The sequence below is a fragment of the Macrobrachium nipponense genome, chromosome 16 (genome assembly GCF_015104395.2).
Source record: "Macrobrachium nipponense isolate FS-2020 chromosome 16, ASM1510439v2, whole genome shotgun sequence".
NCBI lineage: Eukaryota > Metazoa > Arthropoda > Malacostraca > Decapoda > Palaemonidae > Macrobrachium > Macrobrachium nipponense.
In genome coordinates, this window is record NC_087209.1 from 1,198,415 (window position 1) to 1,219,894 (window position 21,480).

The 21,480-nt window shown below is 35.7% G+C and overlaps 2 protein-coding genes across 3 annotated transcripts in view; one reads left to right on the forward strand and one right to left on the reverse strand.

The window, feature by feature from the left end:
* Positions 1-21,480, reverse strand: part of LOC135195503 (carboxypeptidase B-like) — a 403,889-nt gene that overhangs the window by 295,995 nt on the left and 86,414 nt on the right. The window lies entirely within an intron of this gene.
* On the forward strand, positions 5,355-9,022 carry LOC135195502 (BTB/POZ domain-containing protein KCTD12-like). The gene has a single exon (XM_064221724.1). It carries the CDS (start codon positions 5,581-5,583, stop codon positions 6,430-6,432), a length of 852 nt encoding a protein of 283 aa, XP_064077794.1. The 5' UTR covers positions 5,355-5,580; the 3' UTR covers positions 6,433-9,022.

The following is a 21,480-nucleotide window of genomic DNA, read 5'->3' on the forward strand; positions in this document are numbered from 1 at the left end:
CATATTCAGTATCGCGTTCAGAGCGACTAAAGGGTTCTGACGCAAAGGATTACCTCGTTAAGTCGGGCCGGTATACTAGTACACTCGATTCGGGGACGGCTGCTTTAAACGGAGTAGGAGGTAGTAGTAGGTATTAGTAGTAGTAGTAGAAGTCTCGCGGAATTCGAAGTCTACGGGAATTGCACTTAACGTTTCAGTTGGTGAGTGAGAAAGGAGGTTGGGAACGCAGCGGCCTGTGTTAAATTATGGTGTTATTGCATTTTGCCATTTCTCTCTCTCTTTCTCTCTCTCTCTCTCTCTGTTTCTTCGCTTTCTTTTTTTATTTTATTTTACAAGGTTCTAATGCGATATATGTATAGTTTTATTCTTGTTAAATAAATAAGTAAATTATATATATATATATATATATATCATTTTAATATATAATTCACTATACTTTAATCCCAAGGTACAAACAGTGAGTTATATACGAAGCTATATTCGTAGCTCATTATTTACATGAATGCAAAAACGTCAGCAAGTGAGTAAGTGGCAAAAATTCATAAATACGCATAAATATACATACACACATTATATATATACATTATATATATATATATATATATATATATATATATATATATATGTATGTGTGTGTGTGTGTGTGTGTCCCAAAGTTTTGGGACATCGTCTCATCATCGACCGAAAAATTTCATGCCCCAGTCACCAAACACGAAGCAATATTACATCAGAAAGACCCAATCAAAAGAGGATATCATAATAACACGTTATGACCCATTACACGAAATCCACCATCACGACACCAAAATTTCATATCACAAAAAGAAAAAAAAAATATATATAAAAATATTCATGAACAGTCATTCCCACTTCATAATATCTGACATTAATGGCCACACAAAATGAGAGAGAGAGAGAGAGAGAGGTTTATTAACAAGATCAGATCACTAGCAAAAAAACATCGAGAGAGAGAGAGAGAGAGAGAGAGAGAGAGAGAGAGATTATTAATAAGTTCAGATCACTAGCAAAAACACATCAAAAGAGAGAGAGAGAGAGAGAGAGAGAGAGAGAGAGAGAGAGAGAGAGAGAGATTATTAACAAGTTCAGATCACTAGCAAGAACACATCAAAAGATAAAATTGTTCATAGACGAGAATATATCAGAATTTATCATAGACTCACCATCCCACAGCTGCCGAGTCGATCAAAGAGTTACGTGGCATGCAATACGCTCTAATCAGAGGTAATCAACATGCAATACCTGGACGCACCAATAAAAAAAAATTGCAATACCTTGACGTAGAAAAAAATGGATTATCATCGCTTTACCTGTAAGGCTGAAGTATTTTTTTTTTAATTCTTGTACACTTTAACAGTATTTCTAAAAGATTAGTAAATGTAACGACAAATCCGTTGGAAAATAAATTGATAAAAATCAACGCCAGTTCCATAAAATTATATATATATATATATATATATATATATATATATATATATATATATATATATATGTGTGTGTGTGTGTGTGTGTGTGTGTGTGTGTGCATGAAGTGTTTCTATTTTTCTAAACACCTAAGTTAAACAACGAAACACAAAATGCCCTTAAAAGAAAAGAAAGAATGATACACTTATAAACTTCGTCACTCTTACAACGCCAACAGATGGAGAGACGCTGTTAAAACCATCCACCAAATTAAAGTATTAGAAGACACTACTCCCAAAATATAACAAATAAAGCAATGGATGAAAATCGAAATAAATGTTCAAATTATGATAGTAAAAATAAAAAGGTAAAAGTGACTTACACATTTAAACTATTTTAGGAGGAAGTAAATTAAATGCATTCCAGACATATGCGCGACTTTAAAGTAGTGAGAGTATATTTTGAAAAATACCTGAGATTAACACCAAAAAACTATGTTAAATTTTTTTTAAATATGCACAAAGGTAAATGAATTAAAGTTGTTTATTACGTTTAAAAATATATATATTCAAATTAAAGCATCATAATTGAAAAAAAAAAAGTCTAAACCACGTTACAAAAATACACTCAAATTGAATTATCACAATTGGAGAATATTCTGTTTAAGGCATGTTAAAAAAAATACACTCAAATTGAAATATCAGAATTGGAGAATAATTTTTCAAAACATGTTAACAAAAATACACCCAAATTGAAGTATTAGAGTTGAATATTTTTCAGAATGTAAAAAGTAAATACTCTCAAATTGAAGCATCGGGAATGAAAATGTTTTTGTAACGCAAACTAAAAAAAAAAAAAAAAATTGAAGCATCGAAACTGAAGCATTTTTTTTAAAAGAACGTTAAAACAATTCACTCAAATGGAAGCATCAATGCTAAGCAATTTTTTCCCCAAAAAACAAACTTACAACGAAAAAATTAAAACCTAAAAAACACAGTCCATAAACCACGGGCGAAACGAAACCATCCAAAGGGCACCACACTTCGAAAACCAAACCACTAACCCTCCACCAGATGCTATACAGACTATTTATAGTAGTATGTGGGGGGGGGGGGGGGGGGGGGGGGGGGAGAGGTCCTTGTGGGTATTAGAACCCCATAAACAAACTCAACAGACCAAACGGACGCTGTAAAACTCCCGTTTTATCTCTTTCGATTGTGGGTTAACTCTCTCTCTCTCTCTCTCTTCATAGATTGCTTTCATTTTATTCGTTCTTAAGCACTGATGAAACTCTCTCTCTCTCTCTCTCTCTCTCTCTCTCTCTCTCTCTCTCTCTTTTCTTCATAGATTGCTTTTATAAGCTACCCCGTTTCTGTGTCTGTACTGATAAAAATGGAAGCCTCTCTCTCTCTCTCTCTCTCTCTCTCTCTCTCTCTCATAGATAGCTTTCTTTTTTATTCGTTCTTAAGCACTGATGAAACCGTCTCTCTCTCTCTCAAGCCCTTAACTTCTCTCCAAACCAGATTCCTACAGGGCAGGAAAGGGAAGTTCCTCCTCTCCAAACGAAATAAATCTTCCACGTCATCGGCGAGACTCAAGATTCTTTCCCATCCGATTCGCAGAACTACCCATGTGTACGTGCGTGTGTGTGTACTACACACGCAGGTGCCTGTACACTCATACGTCAGCGGAAACGTCTCCCCCGAAGGTGTAGGTATCTACTCGTATACACATACGTCTGCAAAACTGTCTTGTCTGAAGATGTACGTACCTACATACACAGGTCTACAAAACCGTCTTGTCTGAAGATGTAGGTATCTATATACACACGTCTACAAAACCGTCTTGTCTGAGATGTACGTATCTATATACACAGGTCTACAAAACGGTCTTGTCTGAAGATGTAGTTTTCTATATACACAGTTCTACACAACTGTCTTGTCTGAAGATGTGTGTATCTATAGACACGCGTCTACAAAACTGGCATGTCTGAAGATATAGGTATCTATATACACAGGTCTACAAAACTGTCTTGCCAGAAGAAGTAGGTATCTACATAGCCATACATCTAAATAATCGTCTATAGCAAGAGGATGTCGGTACTTATATATTCACAATTTAACTTCAACACCTTATAGGAAAAATTAGGTACCTATATGTGGTTATTAGTACGTAAACACAAAAGTTTAGGCATCTATATACAATTCCATATATAGAATCGCCTCGCAGGAAGATGAAGGTACCTGTATATTTACACTAAAACTCTGATTTCTACCTGTAGGTACCTACACACGAGTATTATTACGCAAACAAACTCGTCTTGCAGAGAAATGTAGGTTCATATATATATAATCGTATTGCAGGACGATTGAGGTACCTGTGTATTCAAAGGTTAACTCCCACATCTTACTGGAAAATGCAAGTACCGATATACGAGTATCGGAACGTAAACAAAAGCTGGTCTTGCCAAAAAAAAAATTGTAGGTACCTATACATGCATATATATATAATATATATATAATATATATATATATATATATATATATATATATATATATATATTTGTGTGTGTATGTCTACCGCCTGCTTATGCATTGACTGTTAGATTAATATACACAAAAATTCAACCCCATACACATCTATTTTAATTTATAAAAGCATACATACATATGTATACATACAAATGGTTCCTCTATACAATAAAAATTTGGCACCCGAGACTATTTGCGTTTTGTGCGCACATAAATACATACATACTTAAATACATCGTCTCTTGTTTTAAAAAAAATACATTCCAATTTCAATTATTTATTTCGTAAACAAACACGTTGACACCTATTCACGCAAATACATAAATACATTTACATATTTACATGCACACATAGTTTCTTGTATACGAGAGTACATGTCAATTTCCAAAGTATATCTCATAAACGCCTATACGCTGACATCTATCCAAGCAAATGCATACATACATACATACATAGTTTCTTGCATAAGAAAAGAAAGCACATCTCAATTTCAGCGTATTTCATAAACACATATGTTGTCATTTATACACGCAAATACATGCATACAAACATACATACATACATAGTTTCTTGCATAAGACAGCACATCTCAATTTCAATAGTATATTTCATAAACACATATGCTGACATCTACACATGCAAATGCATACATTCATACATACATAGTTTCTTGCATAAGAAAGCACATCTCAATTTTAATAGTATATTTCATTAACACACATATGCTAACATCTACACATGCAAATACATACATACATAGTTTCTTGCATAAGAAAACACATCTAAATTTCAATAGTATATTTCACAAACACATATGCTGACATCTACACATGCAAATACATACATTCATACATGCATAGTTTCTTGCATAAGAAAGCACATCTCAATTTTAATAGTATATTTCATAAACACACATATGATGACATCTACACATGCAAATACATACATACATAGTTTCTTGCATAAGAAAACACATCTCAATTTCAATAGTATATTTCATAAGCACACATATGCTGACATCTACACATGCAAATACATACTCGCATAATACATAACATACATACATCTTCAACACAACAGGAAGGGGCCACGACTATGCATCGCCAACTCGGTCTCGAAGATGTAAGTAAGAGGCCTCTATAGCAAAGTAGCAGAGCAGAGGCTTTGGAGCATAGCAGAAACTGTATAGCATCTATGCGTGAACGTGTGCGTGTGTGTGTGTGTGTGTTGGTTCCTAGATGTATGTTCCAAAGTTGACCTTCATCTGGGAAGATGTAAAGTAGATTAATCTCCTCAGATCGTCGAGTACAGATAGGAAGCTTCGGCAGAAATTGTAGCAGCATCATCATCAGTCAGTCGGTGTGCGTGAGCAACACGGGAGTGAGAGAGAGAGTTTGTGCGTGTGTGTGTACGTGTGTGTGCGTGTGTGAGCGTGCGTGTGTGTGCGTGAGTGTGTGTGTGTGTATATGCGTGCGTGCAAGGTGTGCGCGGGGCGGGTGTTGGGTGTCGGTATTGACTGGGGAGGATCCTGCTCATTCGCGTCGCTGCCTCCGTCGCCGCCGCACCAGTGTCCCTCGCGCGGCCCTGTGACCCAGCAGCAGCAGCAGCAGCAGCAGCAGAGAGTGTGATGGCCACCAACGGCGCCCCCAACAACAGTTCCTCCTCCTCCTCGGCCTCATCGAACAACAGCGGACAGCAGCAGCAGCAGCCTCCTTCGGACCCCACCGGCCAGAGCATCAACTCCATCATGCAGGTCTTCCCGCCCATCGTCGAGCTGAACGTGGGCGGAGTGTTTTACACGACCGCCCTCACCACGCTCCAGAAGGAGACCGACTCGCTCCTCGGGCAGATGTTCACGGGCAAGTCGAAGACGCCCGTCCTCCGGGACTCGAAGGGCAAGTTCTTCATCGACAGGGACGGGGTGCTCTTCCGCTACATCCTGGACTACCTCCGCAACCAGAAGCTGGTCCTGCCGGAGAACTTCAGCGAGCGCGAGCGCCTGAAGAAGGAGGCCGACTTCTTCCAGCTGCAGGAGATGATCGACTCGCTCACGCTGCCCAAGTCGCTCAGCCCCGTCGACCCGGCTTTTTTAGTGCGGACCTCCGTCGGGACCATCACGGTCTCGTACCGCGGGACGTTCGCCTTCGGCCGTGACGGGCTGGCCGACGTCAAGTTCCGCAAGATCAACCGCATCCTGGTGTGCGGCCGCCTGACCCACTGCAGGGAGGTCTTCGGCGACACCCTCAACGAGTCCCGCGACCCGGACCGCGGCGCCATGGACCGCTACACCTCGCGCTTCTTCCTCAAGCACACCTTCCTCGAGCAGGCCTTCGACATGCTGGTGCTGGCCGGGTACAAGTGCCAGGGCTCCTGCGCCAACGGCACCGCCGGCGGCATGATGGTCGACAAGAAGCCCGGCAGCGACTCGGAGGAGGACCGCTGGAACCACTACAACGAATTCGTGTGGGTCAGGGAATAATCGACGGACGGGGTCTTCGAGGGGCCCCCCCGGTCGTCGTCGTCGTCGTCCTTCTCGGCGGACGCCGCCAGGTCGCCCTCGGATGTCAGCCGAAATATCTTCTGACCGACCCCAGGCGCTGCCTCCCAATCAAACCCCGACTGCAGCCTTTGCCGACGCTGAAGAAGAAGTTCCCTCCCGACTCGTAACAACTCGAAGAAGTTCCCCCTAAAATTGACGCTGATCACATTAGTATTAAAAAGTCGAGTTTTAAACCACAAATTCAAAAACTGAAATTCGCCCTTGAAATCCAATTGAAACTACGACGAAGTCAACTTTCAAAATACACCCGAAAGCACAATAAACTGAACTTTTCAAAACAATTCTGAAAACACAGAAATGCCGGAAAAAAGAAGACAAAACCGATGGAAAGCGTATTGGCACCATGTCATCACGAGGGAATAGAAAATTTCTTTCGGGCCTCTGGCGAAGTGTTTACGATGAGTGACGGAGTACCTGGCGTTTTGTGATGATGTTGTCGAGAAAATAAATTAGCCTGTCAGTCAGGACAGTGCGGAGTTTTTATTTTCTCTTGGAAAGGTTGAAATGAGTACGTGCGTCCGTATTAATTGTTCGTCAAGAGAGAGAGATAGATCTATTTGGTCATGCCTATGACGTCAAGCCACCCCTTCAAAAAAAAATAGAAGTTGTTTCTTTATGAGAGTTGGATAATAGCCAGGAAATCGACTTGAGTACGTTTTTTGAGGGCTGCTGATGTTGATGGGATATCTCGATGTCGCGGAACGTGGTTGATGAAATCATTGAAAGTGAGATGATACGAAATTAAATTAGACGATAATGTTAAAACGCTTTCCAAAACTCAAAAGGAAAATAATCGCTTTACGAAGAGCGCTAGGGGATCAAGATAAGAACAATCTATATTGTGTTACAAAGGGCTAACAAAAGTTTGGAAAGAGTGATTCTCTGTGAAAATAAATATAAAATCGACCGTCAATAATCATCCTCAAGGACAAAAAATAACAAAACGTTTAGAAAAAATCAAATTTTCCCTCGATGACAGAGATCCCTTTCTTCAAGAGCTTCGTTTTCTTAAAAAAAAAAACAAAATGAAAACGTTCGAAACGTTTCAGTGGGACATTCTTTCGCCTTTTCTCGTAGCAGCTTCGCTAAATATATATATTATATATATAATATAAAAAAAACCATTACCAAAGTGTTTCAACCGAACTGTCAATCAAAAGATTGCTGTCCATAAGAACATTTATATTTTGGCCGAGTGGCTTTTTTTATTGAAGTAACGCAACAGACATTCGCCTTGTTTTTCTGTTTGTTTGTTTGTTTACCAAGATGTTTTGACGTGACTGATCTTTCTTTCTTCTGTGATTGATTGCAAGCGCAGATTCACTGGGGAGAGACTTCGGAAAGATTTTGTTCGCAACAAGTAAATGGGGAAAACACGTACATTCTGATATAGAAAACTGGAAGACGCTTTGCTTCTGATGTAGAAAATGGGAAGACACTTTTCTTCTGGTGTAGAAAATGGGAAGAAGCATTCTGTTTGATATAGAAAATGGTGATTCGGTGTCTGTTTGCGATATGAAAAATGGAAAGTGTTTTGTTTCTGTTGTAGAAAATGGGAAGACGCTTTCTGTTTCTGATGTAGAAAATGGTGAGTCGGTTTCTGTTTCCAATATGGGAAATGGGAAGTGTTTTCTTTCTGATGTAGAAAATGGGAAGACGCTTTCTGTTTGTGATATAGAAAATGGGAAGTAGGTTTCTGTTTCTGATAAAGAAAATGTGGGAAAATGTAGAAGAAACGTTTCTGCTTATTATGGAGAAAGTGGTTGGGCATTCTCAATTCAGTATAACTAAGCAACAAAATTGGGAAATATTTTTCTGGTCTTAAAAAGAAAAGTGATTCAAACCATTTCTGTTCAGTCTAAGCAAATGTTGATAGGCTGTCTTTCCCGACATAGAAAATGGGAAAAGCGTTTTCTGTTGTTATAGAAACAAAAATAAATTGTGAAAAAATCTTTTGTTCGATAGTGTGAAAAATTTTCAGTTTCGACAAAGAATGCAAGCTCCTAGTTCATCCGATCCAGACACAAATCACATGAAAAACATCACGAACAAAAAAAACAAAAAATATAGCACTAACTATTACGAGAAAATGAACGCAAGAATAAAAATGAAAATGAAAAGACACTATCTTAAACCTGACAAGGAAAAAACCAAGCATAATATCACTGAAAGAAAAAAAATCAAAAACAGAAAAAATCAGACAAAGGAAAAGGAAGCAAGTATTTTATTGAATTAATAATAATAATAATAATGTATGTGTAACATTTCATATTTGTGCCAAAACATGATATGCCTACGCTTTTAGTTGATGCGTTCGTTCGTCAGTTGGTTTCCTTATGAGTCAAAATGTGTATTTTTACAGTGTTATTCGAGTAGACTCTTAAAAGCCAAAGCTGTTTTTTTTTTATGTTGTGATCATCATGTTCTTAGCTTCAGGCAGCTACTGAATGTTGTTTTTTGTCTTGAATATGTAAAGACACAGGTGTTAGGTTACGACAATTTTGTACTGTGCAGGTATATGATATATGTATATAGTATATATTAATATATATATATATATATATATATTGGGGGTATATATATATATATATATATATTTATTATATTAGATATTTATAATATATTCTCATACATATATTATTATATTATAATAATATCTAGATATACATATATTTTTATACATATATATATAATATATATATATATAGTATATATACTACTATATATCTATATATATATATATAATATATTATATTTATATATATATATATATATATATAATATTTATATATATATATAGATATATAATTATTATTATTTAATTTTAAAAATTAATTTTTTTATTCTATAATATATATATATATATATATATATATATATATAATTATATGATATATATATATATATATAGGATATATATATCTAATATATTAGGTATCTTTATATATATATATATATATATATATATATTATATATCATATATTTTATATACATACATAATATATACATATCTAGATATATATATATATATATATATATATATATATATATAAATGTATATATATTTACAATTATAAATGTCTAAAGATAGAGTACTGGTATTATACTTTTAGACTGATGAATGTTCATGTACTTTATGTTTCATTACCGTATGATACGTGTCGCATACTGTTCTGTAAGGTGAGAGAAGAACACCCAGCTGAATTTTTTTTTTTTAGAGCGAACAGAAACAAATGCACGCAGACGAACACGCAAACATGTCACGAACATGTCACAATAACGGGGAAAACGCAAACAGTGAACAAGAGGACTTGGTCTGTTCTTGATGCATCTTGTGGTGCAAATATATATATATATATATATATATATATATATATATATATATATATATATATATATGTATATATATATTACAGAATTCAGTGAGTCTTAGGACAAAATCAGTAACTCACGAAAGTTATCAAGAGTGAAAAAGCAATATCTGAATTAGCTAATTGCCGTGACGTAACACTCATTTAACTTATCATCAACCCTAGTTAGTTAGAGCCTTCAGAGAGCTTCGTTTCTTTTATCTTTTTTAAAAGTTATTATAGGTCTGACACGTGATATGTATTTCCATCACGCACGCATTTCGCATGCACGTCCCTATATACATAGACACGAGTGTCCATACATACAAACATACGTATATACATACATAAATACATTTTATTAATATATATATATATATATATATATATATATATCATATACATGTATACATATAAATACTTAGGAACATACCAACACCTATGTATGTTTATACGAACGAATGTACTATACAGAATATGCATAAATATACATGTGCGTATAAATATATATTTACTCGCTTTTAAGCCATAACCATCTCATCATTCCGTATTTCACCGTGTGTGGTGTGTGTGTGTGTTTTGTAATGAGACCCCAAATCCATTCCGGCAACGAATATATGAACATCATTTCATTTTTAATCATTTCGAAGTAATTACAGTCTCGCGCGAGCTGCCAAGACGCATAACACCTTGGGTTATATATACCCGTTTTCTCTCTTGCTCTGCGAAACAAATATTACGAAAAATAAAATATAGAAATAGAAATAAATAAAAAAAAACTATTTTCATTCGATATCTTTTGAACGTCCCGGTCTGTTGCAAGGCCTATCCTTTTCTACATGTTAGCAATGTTTTCGAGCCTACTAAAAGGTTTACACTTTATAATTATATATAATTGTTACAAAAGCATTAAATGTATAATTATTATCTAAAAATAAGGACGAGCCGAGTAGATGCGTCTTTGGTATAAAATTTTCACCTCAAATGACACACCTACTGATCTTGAGTTCATCTGTTTCACCTTTTGCAAATTGTCAATAATATATCAGTAATGCCAGACTTGTCACACATTTCCTCTGAGTTGTTATATTGCCTTACTTGTTGAATATAACTATCCATTTGTTAAACTGCAAAACTGTTACATATAATCCCCGATTAGCCTCAGTGATATTGCTGTAATTATACATTTGATACTATTACAGCAATATCGCTAAGGCTAATCATGGATTATACGTAATAGTCTTACAATTTAACTAATGGATAATTGTATTCAGAATGGAAGGCATTATAGCGATTCAGAGGAAACGTGCGAGAAGTTTTATGGCATTACTGATATATATTTACAATTCATGACAGAATAAGTCAAAATCGGGCAGTTTCAATTTCGTACATTTTAGTTGAGAATTTTTCCAAAGACATTGATATGACCTGTGCTTATTTCTAGATAAATGATTCAGTCTGTAACAATTAATTTATAGAGTTTGTATTTATACATTCTACGAGTGATTTATAAAAATTTGAGCGCAAGAAAGAGTAAAGGGTATATATAGATACTGTACAAGTGACAATTATCTATCTCGGATAAATTATCGGAAAATCTATTGCTATGACAGCTGACGATCTTAGACGTTGGACCTCTCCATGTAAGAGGGGTGGAGACATCCCCTCCCCATTTACAGGGGAAAGGGGGTCGAACCCCCGCCCCTCTCCTTCCCTCGGCCCACCTTTCCAACAACCCCCTGCCCATCAAAGTAAGGGGGTGAAACCTGTCAATTCAAAGGAGGTGGAGGGGGGAAATATTTTCTATAAATAAGCCCAGGTGGAATCAATACGTCTTTTGGATAACCTTCTCAACGGCAACCTCCCCCCCCTTCCCCACCCCCTTGGTAAACAACGTAAGTCACCTCAAGTGATTTTTGAAGTACCGTAAAAAGTTGATGATGGAAAGTAAGACGATGTGTGTGTGACGGTTGTGAGAGTTCTCGAGATATCTGGCTTCTTATTATTTTTATTACTATCATTTGTACACATTTCATATTGAAAGAGGCAACAGTAGGATGATGATGATGATAATGATAATTATCATCATTATTATTATCGTTATTATCATTATTATATCAAACATTTCTCATTGAAGAAGACAACATTTATCAATATATGATTATTCTGATCTCTGATTGTTATTGCTATTATTATAATCATTATTACTATTATGATTATCATTATTATTCAATTCATATTGAAGAAGACAAGAGGGTCTTTAAATTTATCAAAATGACCATTTTGAGATATTATTATTATCATTATTATTATTATTATTATTATTATTATTATTATTATTATTATTGTTACTATTATTATTATCATCTGGAAGAGACCACAGGGTCCCTAAATTTATCAATATAGATATTTTGATACCTGGTTGTTGTTATTATCATTATTATTATTATTATTATTATTATTATTATTATTATTATTATTGTTATTATTATTTATCTGGTTATTATTATTATTATTATTATTATTATTATTATTATTATTATTATTATATAGGAGGAACAGCAGGGCTATTAAATTAATCAATAGGGTTATTACTGAGCGAAGTCTCTTGTGGAAAAGCCAATATGGCGATAAAAATCGATCATCGCTGTTCAAAACTGCAGCCGTTTTTATTTAACACGGAAAAAAGACGATTTAAATTTTCTAAGGAGGATACGGAATCCATTACTTTTTACTAACACAGTGTCGAAGAATTTTCAAGAAATATGACCTCGGAAGTTAATTACGATTTGAAGAAAGTTCGAGAAATATGACTTCGGTAATTAATTACGATAAGTTTCGGTGATTGATTGATTGGTCTACGGTTACAAACACTGGCGTCACGAAATTTTGGTGACGGTAAGAATCTATGAATGTAGATTGAACTATAATGAAACAGGAAAAACTATGTCGACACGAACATATATATACATACATACATATACATATACATATATATCATATATATATATATATATATATATATATATATATATATATAAGAAAATAATAATATGTTAACATAAAATAAGAGCTAATTAGCTGATCACAAGACTCAATATTTTAAAAAGTTAAAACCATTCAATGAACATTCAATTGCTTTAGTTTTTTTTGAACTATATTGGATCTTGTAATCAGCTTATATAATATATATATATCTATATATATATATATATATATATATATATATACATGCGCACGTTCGTGTGTGTGTGTGTGTGTTTGTGTCAAAAACGCGCTCGCTTGACATCAGCGACATTAAATATTTTATGACGCAATTACCCAATTTGATTCAACGTGAACCATAAAATGCTTATAACAGTTTGTGGTTATAACAGTTTCCGGAAACAGCGAAATACGTAATCTCCCACAAAAAAAAATATTATCCGAAGAATGAGCGGGTAAAAAATATCAAGAATGAAACAGTACGAAAATAAACTACTGACAATCTGAAGTGTAGAGACAGAAGAGAATATTTTTTTTTAGAAAACAAAGCCATTTTATTTTAAGAATACAAACAGCGGAAGACACAAAATAAACATCACGAAATTCTGAAGAAAATAAAATGAGAATATGCCTATTCGTTGCAAGAACACACAAACAAACGGTAGAGCACAAACAATGCAGAATCCTGAAGAATAGAGAGAGAATGGAAGCCTATTCGTTGCAAGAACACGTACAACAAACGGCAGAGCACAAACATCACAGAATTCCGAAGAACGAGTTCCATCTATTCCAAGCACTGTAGTAAAAATGGAGCAAAAAAATTCTCAGGAATGCTAATAAGCTCATTAACACGTAAATAAAAGCCCGTAATTGGCATACCGGGGAGAGAAGCATTAACACTGGCACTCAATTGTCATTCGCCGAGAAAAAAAAATTAAAAAAGTAAATAAATTGAGTGGGATCATCGTCCCGGACAAACTTTTAAAATATCTGAATTGGACAATGAATACTCAATTGGCCCTGGCTTGAGAGCAATAAAACGAAATAAATTAGTAAAGATTATCTCCAAAAAATGAAATAAATTAGTAAGATTATCTCCAAAAAATAAAATAAATTAGTAAAGATTATCTCCAAAAAATAAAATAAATTATAAAGATTATCTCAAAAAAATAAAATACATTAGTAAAAAGATTAGCTCCAAAAAAAAAATTAGTAAAGATTATCTCCAAAAAATAAAATAAATGAGTAAAGATTATCTCCAAAAAATAAAATAAATTAGTAAAGATTATCTCCAAAAAATAATCTAAATTAGGAGAGCTTATCTCCAAAAAAAATTAAAAAAGGAATAATTAAGAATTTCGAAAGATTATTTGAGTACTCAAACGTCATTCGTTTCAAGCAAATAAATTGGCAGAAAATATTTCCCCCGAAAAAATAAATTTGCCATTCGCTGAGGATCAAAAAGGAAATAAATTGGTAGAAATTATTCCCTTCGAAAAAATAATATAAATTCCGCATTGGAAACTTTAAGTACTCGCTCAATTGTCATTCGCTGTGGGGAAAAAAACGAAAAACGTCCAGGAATAAAAATAAATTCCGAACTGGAAACTTTGAGTACGCAATCGTCATTCTTTAAAGAGGAAAAAATTAAAAAGAAAATAAGTTGGTATAAATTGTTCCCCGGAAAAAAAAACTTCAGGTACTGAAAACTATAATTGAATACTCAATTGACATTCGCTATAGTACAATAAAAAGGAAATAAATGATCCCATTCCAAATACAAGAATATAAAAAAAAAATAATTCAGGAACTGTTCAACTTTATTCGGGTCGTCGGCGAATCTCTTTGATGGAGAAACAGATAGATGATTGGCTCGCCCTACAGCCAATCATGAATGCCTGCTGCGGGAGTGAATGGATAAAACGGCTTTCTTCGAAAGTGCCGACGGCGGCGGCGCCGATGTCCTGACCCTGTCAGTCGTCACGCCAGATAAAATTCTGGTTCAGTCAATCAATTCGCGGGAGGTCGGAGACGGCCGAGATCGAGAGTTTGCGGCAAAAACTTATTATTATTATTATTATCAAATCAATTCTGGGCTGAAGTTGAAACAGATTGCACGCGAGTATTAATCTAAAACAATTACTTAACATAGTTATGGCGGATCGAGATAAAAGCATTTGTTTGTGATCTTGACGGGAATAAAAATGATGACATTGAGATATGACACTTGACATCATGACATATTCATACACATGCACGTATGTATGTATCTGTATACATACATACATATATATATATATATATATATACATATATATATATATCTATATATATATATATATATATATATATATATCTATATATATATATACCCCTTCTGAACTCTCCATTCCCCTCCCCATCCCTTCCCCTTCAGAGGATCTCTCCCTTCCCTTCCTCTTCCTCCTACCCCCCCTCCCTCCTCCCCCTCACCTTCCAGAGGAGGACACAATCCTCCCCTCGAGGGATTCTTGAAGGAGGTCCTTTAAGGCTCCTCCCAAGGAGGGGGAGTCCCTCCTGAGGGTCTTTTTCTGGAGGACATGATGATCGTAATCAAATTCAGGGAAGCTGGGTCGTCGAGACTTCCCTAGCAGGTCCTCCCTCGCGCCTTTTGGGACATCGAGAGAGTCTCTCTCTCTCTCTCTCTCTCTCTCTCTCTCTCTCTCTCTCTCTCTCTCTCGCCGCCGCCCGCACGCACGTGCGCAACAAAGGAGAAGTGCATGAATGTCATAAGATGTCGTAAAGCCATAGAGGGAGAAATGTCATGTGAGATTACTGTCTTCTTCGAAGAATTGCGATATTTAAACTCGTTTTTGCCAATTTATTTTTATTTACTTGATTTTTTTATGCCAGCGAGTCTGCATACTGTGCAACAGATGCAAATTTAAAAGTCGTGCAATGTAAAAATCAAATAGCGAGAAAATATTCTTAAAAATGACATGTAATGTCATAGGTTAAAATGAAATGTTTACAAATGTCATGTACAATCTAGCTGATGTTTTCATTGACATATAATGTCATAGGTTAGAAAAAAATGTTTACAAATGTCATGTAAAATTTGATTGATGTTTTCACGTTTTCACATTTGAAAAACATTCCAATTCACCGCGAAAATATTATATGACGCGCTACAGAGAGAATAAAATGTCATGCCAATATCACGAAATGTCCTAAAATATCATAAAATCGTAGGGAAAACTCGCATAAAATGTAATGATTACAATTTTACACCGTTAAATATTTATATTCATCATCAAACTGTGTATACCAGACTTCACAAGTGACTAAGAAATATGTCATAAAAATACCTTAAAATATCAGACAACGTCATAAAACCAAAGAACATTATATCCAAAATGTGGTTTCATATTTATAACCATAAAATTTGCAATCCTCATGAACAAATAAAATGGATTTTTACAATACTTCTACGATACGCACGAAAGATATGATCACTTATAAAAATATCAAAGAATGTCATCAACCGAATATAAACTTAACACGGAATATCACGGTAATTATAATTAATGTAATCAACATCTGGGTGATTATTTTCGTAAGAAAAACTTCCGTTTTTGTCAGAAATATATTAATATTTACATGACCTTCGAAATACGGTTTTTCTTTTTTCCAATAAAAAAATATGCAATTAAAATATCACGAAACGATGCAAAATGGGAAAAATTATTTAGTTTACATTTGTCAAGGAATATGGACCAATGTAACGGTTAATTTATATAAAAAAATCGTTCGCCATGAAAGACAAAATAAAGTGCTATCAAACATTTATCATATCAATATTTTATATATATCATATATATTTTCTATTTATCTTTTATAAAAATGTTTTTTTTGTCAGACTAACCAGATCACATTCACATACCTTTACGAATCTCGTTAGCAATGCAGAAAATACAGCATTATAATATATATATATATATATATATATATATATAGATATATATATATATATATATATTCATCTAATACCATAATGAAGAAAGTTATATTTGTTTATAAACATCGGCAAAATCCTCCACAAAAAATATAATCAATTCCAGAAAAATGCTAATTTATGTCTGTGTTCGTCGTGACATAAAAATGTAATAAATAACAAAAATGTAAAAAAAAATAACATCATCTAATACGATAGTTAAGGAAGTTACATTTGTTTATAAACATCGGCAAAATCCTCCACACAAAAAATGTAATCATTTCCAGAAAAATGCTAATTAATGTCTGTATTCGTCATGACATACAAATGTTATCAATTACAAAAACGTAATTAATGTTTACATTCGTCACAAAGGGTGTAGAATTGTAACGAAGTGTAATCAATGTTGACATTCATTCTAAACCGTATAAAAAAACTTAATTATTATTTAATTTGTCGTGAATAATTGCTTCTACTTATTGTGGTCTGCTTACGAAGAGGAGCCTATTCCGAAGGTGAGAATTACGTTCGACGGAACAATGGAGCGAAATAAATTAACATATAAATCCCTACATATCGCGGATTTAAAAGAATAAGGTGACGAAGTAGCAAGAAAAAATATGAATTTTTCTTTTTCCATGTTGGTCGCGTGCCATGCAAAATAAAAACACAAAACTTCATGCGTAAAAATAACTTTTTTCCTTGATTATAATCGAGGCTATTATAAATTGGAAAGTTAGTATTAGCGTGTTATCGAAGTTGTTACGACAGGCGGTGTTGTTTAACCTGTGACGAAAGACATTAGTATCAACTGGTTCAATTGTTTGTACGTGCATTCTGGTGTCGTAATGAACTATGGTGATCTACGGTGTTAATGGTTTTTCTTGTCAGTACTTTTATCTATAAATTACAAAACTGATTTAACGCTCTCAAGAACAACTACAAACAAGTTAAAATGCGACGTCAATTTTCTGTACAGCGTTTAACCAAGGCCACCGAAAATAGGTCTATCGTCCGTAGATCTATCTTTCGGCGGTCTCTGTATAATGCAGTATGAGCAGCGGCCCACGAAATTTTAACTATGACCCGGTGGTGGCCTGGCCTATATCGGCTGCCAGACGCATGATTATGGCTAACTTTAACCTTAAAAAAAAATAAAAACTATTTAGGCTAGAGGGCTGCAATTTGGTATGTTTGATGATTGGAAGGTGGATGATCGACATACCAATTTGCCGCCATCTGGCTTCAGTAGTTTTCAGGATCTGAGGTCGGACAGAAAAAGTGTGGACGGACGGACAAAGCCGGCGCGATAGTTTTCGTTTCAGAAACTTGAAAACAGGCTTACAAAAGAACGAACAGAATTGGTAGCACGACAGTTTTACTATTTTCTTAATCCCTTCCTTATCTCCTTGACGCATCGCCCAGCGAGAATTACGTCCCTCGTTTATTCCCACGTAGTTTTCTCGTTAATTTCGGCCCTGGACTAGATAAGGACACTAGTTTAACCACCCCAAACGACCTCTGCATTCTAAAGACAATCTCAGACGTGCCGAAGAGAAGTTTCAAAACCCACTCGTAAACAAAGACGCCAGATCTTCTTCTTCTTTTTTTGAAGGAAGATTTCTATCACCATGACGCGCGGCGCAATCGTTGCAACGGCACACCACCTCTCTCTCTCTCTCTCTCTCTCTCTCTCTCTCTCTCTCTCTACTTTACCATTACTGAGATCAGATATGACCAAGAGACAGGTAGAGAGAGAGTGTGTGTGTGTGTGTGAAAGTCTTAAGACACTCCAGAACAAAGGCGGCCGAAGGAACAACATCTAATGATCTCTTTCGTGTCCTTTCATCCACCTCAGAGAGAGAGAGAGAGAGAGAGAGAGAGAGTCTCCTCCTCCTCCTCCAGAGTTGCGACACAGACGGGAAAAAACTCTTTAAATTGATATCGAGCGAGATTACTATGTAAACAAGAGGAGTATCGTCGAGTGGCAGGACTTTATATGCAAATAGACTTGAAGTCCATGAATGGACGCCGATTCCACCGTCACGGCGTCAGGTGTTCGCTCTTTTTTTTTTATAGTAATGATTCTCACTTCTCACGGGGTGGCCGTGCCTCAGCAGAACTTTTCCTTTTTTTTTGTTTTTTCAAGGGGGTCGTTCCTCAGCAGATCGTATTTATTTATTTATTTTGATGTTACTCAAAGAAGGCGTATTTCTCAGTGCTGTTTCCACAGAAAGGCGTGTGTTTTAGCGCTGTTTCCAAAGGAAAGCGTATTCTTAGTGCTGTTTTTAAAGGAGGGCGTATTTTTAGTGCTGTTTCTAAATGGAGTCGTAATGATTTTTTTTAAGTGTTGCTCCTAAGAAGAGAGGAATTTTTCAGTATAGTTTCTCAAGGTGGAAGGACTTTTGGGAGAGCTGGAACTAAAATGTAGCGTGCCTTTTTAGGCTTCGTATAACTGATTATTATATATACACACATAGTATATATATATATATATATATATATATATATATATTATATATATATATAGATAATATATATATATATAGGGTATATAGTATTGTGTTGTGTCTGCTATTCATTCAGCTCCCCTGGAAACCACATCAGTAATTAAAGCTACAACCTAATCTTTCCCGGTGGTATATTTTCTCTCAATTTTGTCCATCTAACGCCCAACCTTTTTTCAACCACCCCCTCCCCCTCCCCCTTCCACTACACTCCTCCCCCCTCCCCCAACCCCCTACCTACGGAACACCTCGCGTGGCTTGAGCAAGATTAAGAGGGGTTGCTTATAATCACTTTATGTACGACTTGACTTGTATGTTTTTTTTTTTTTTACCTTTTTTTTTCTTTTCCCTATTCCAGCAGTGCTGTTTTGGGATGTTTCGTTTGCTGGGTAGCTTGCCAGTTGTTGTGATGTGTGTGTGTGTGTGTGTGTGTGCATGTGTGTGTGTATGTATGTATTTGAGACTGGCTACTTATTCGTAGTGAAAAGGCTAATATACACTACCATTCATGGATCTTTGTTTAGAGGTCTGATTCGTCTATTTGAATTGTGTGTGTGTGTGTGTGTGTGTGTGTGATACGAGTGGGTATTTCTAACGGGCTATTTTTATAAACAATTCAGCACGTTTTATTTATGTTCATTATCATGTATGATTCGTGTATCTTTTTAGCGTGTGAGTGTGTTTGTGTGTATTATGCATGCCTACTTGAAACTGGCAACTTATTTGTAGTTAAAAGACTGAAATCCACTACGATTTATTGATCCTTAGATAGATGTCTCATTCGAGTATCTGATTTGTGTGTGTGTGTGTGTGTATGTGTGTGTGAATGTGAGTGTGTATTACGCATACATATCTGAAACTGACTAATTATTCGTGACGAAAAGGCTACATATTTCACCACGATTCACTGATCTTTATTCAAACGTACGATTCCTGTATCCGATTCGTGCATGTGTACTACACATGCGCGCTTGAACTGCCCATCGATTGTTAACGATAAGACTGAAATCCAACGAGATTAATTGTTTTTTTTTCCTTTACTGCTTCATTTCTCGTATCTCAGTTCTCGATTAGTTTGGTTATCTCAGCAAATAATTATGAAGTTATGCGTACGTATTTATTACTCATTTGTGTGTGTGTGTGTGTTCTGGACAAAAACAATATACGCTCAAACGCAATTCCTTTTCTTAATTGACAGAATTCTCACTTATCTTGATCTTCCATTTAAATTGTAGCAAACTCCTTCCTACGACAGCAGTAACTGGTCGGTCTGCCCAAACCTATATTGCGCATTTAATGTCAGCATAATTTAATACGCAGAATCTGTACACTAAACTCGAATCGTTTCTTATTCACGATTTTATTGTCTGTTTCCAGCGACTCTCTCTCTCTCTCTCTTCTCTCCTCTGCCTCTCTCTCTCTCCCCAATCTCTCTCTCGTCTCTCTCTTCTTTCTCTCTCTCTCTCTCTCTCTCGTCCTAAGTTAGGATCCAGGGCTGAGCACCTCTTATAACTTACCACTTACCACCAGGGAAAAGAAATGTGCGCTCTACCAGGTTATTTTTAACAACTTTATCTGTTTGTGTTTTCTTCCAATAACTTCTCACTACTCGACTACACAAACCCACCCCCCCTCCCTCTCTCTCTGTCCTACCCCCTTAACAGCATCACAGCACAGCACCGACTACACAACCCCTCCCTCCCTCTCCTGTCCTACCCCCTTAACAGCATCACAGCACAGCAAAATGCAGCACAGCACACAACAGCAAAAGCATTTTGGGTCTGCCAGGCTGCTGCTATGAGTTTTTTTTTTTTTTTTTTTTGTAGGGGTGTGGGAAGTGTCAACTGTGGAGGCGTGGCCCTTTTTTTTTTTTTTTTTGCAAGCGCCGCAATTTTCACAAGAGCGTTGAATCTTGGTTTGAAGAATTTTGGAACGGTTTTTTTTGTATTTTTGAATAGGGGGTGGGTTCTGGGGGGGTGGGGGTGTTGGGGGGAGAGACACCTAAAGGTTTCCGAAAAGTGATTTTTACAAGAGCGGGAATCTTGGTTTGCAAGAATTTTGGGAACGGCGTTTTCTCCGTTTTTTTTTTTTTTTTTTTTTTTAATGGCCTTGAGGAGGGGGGGGGGGCCTTGGGGAGGGGGGTTAGGGAGA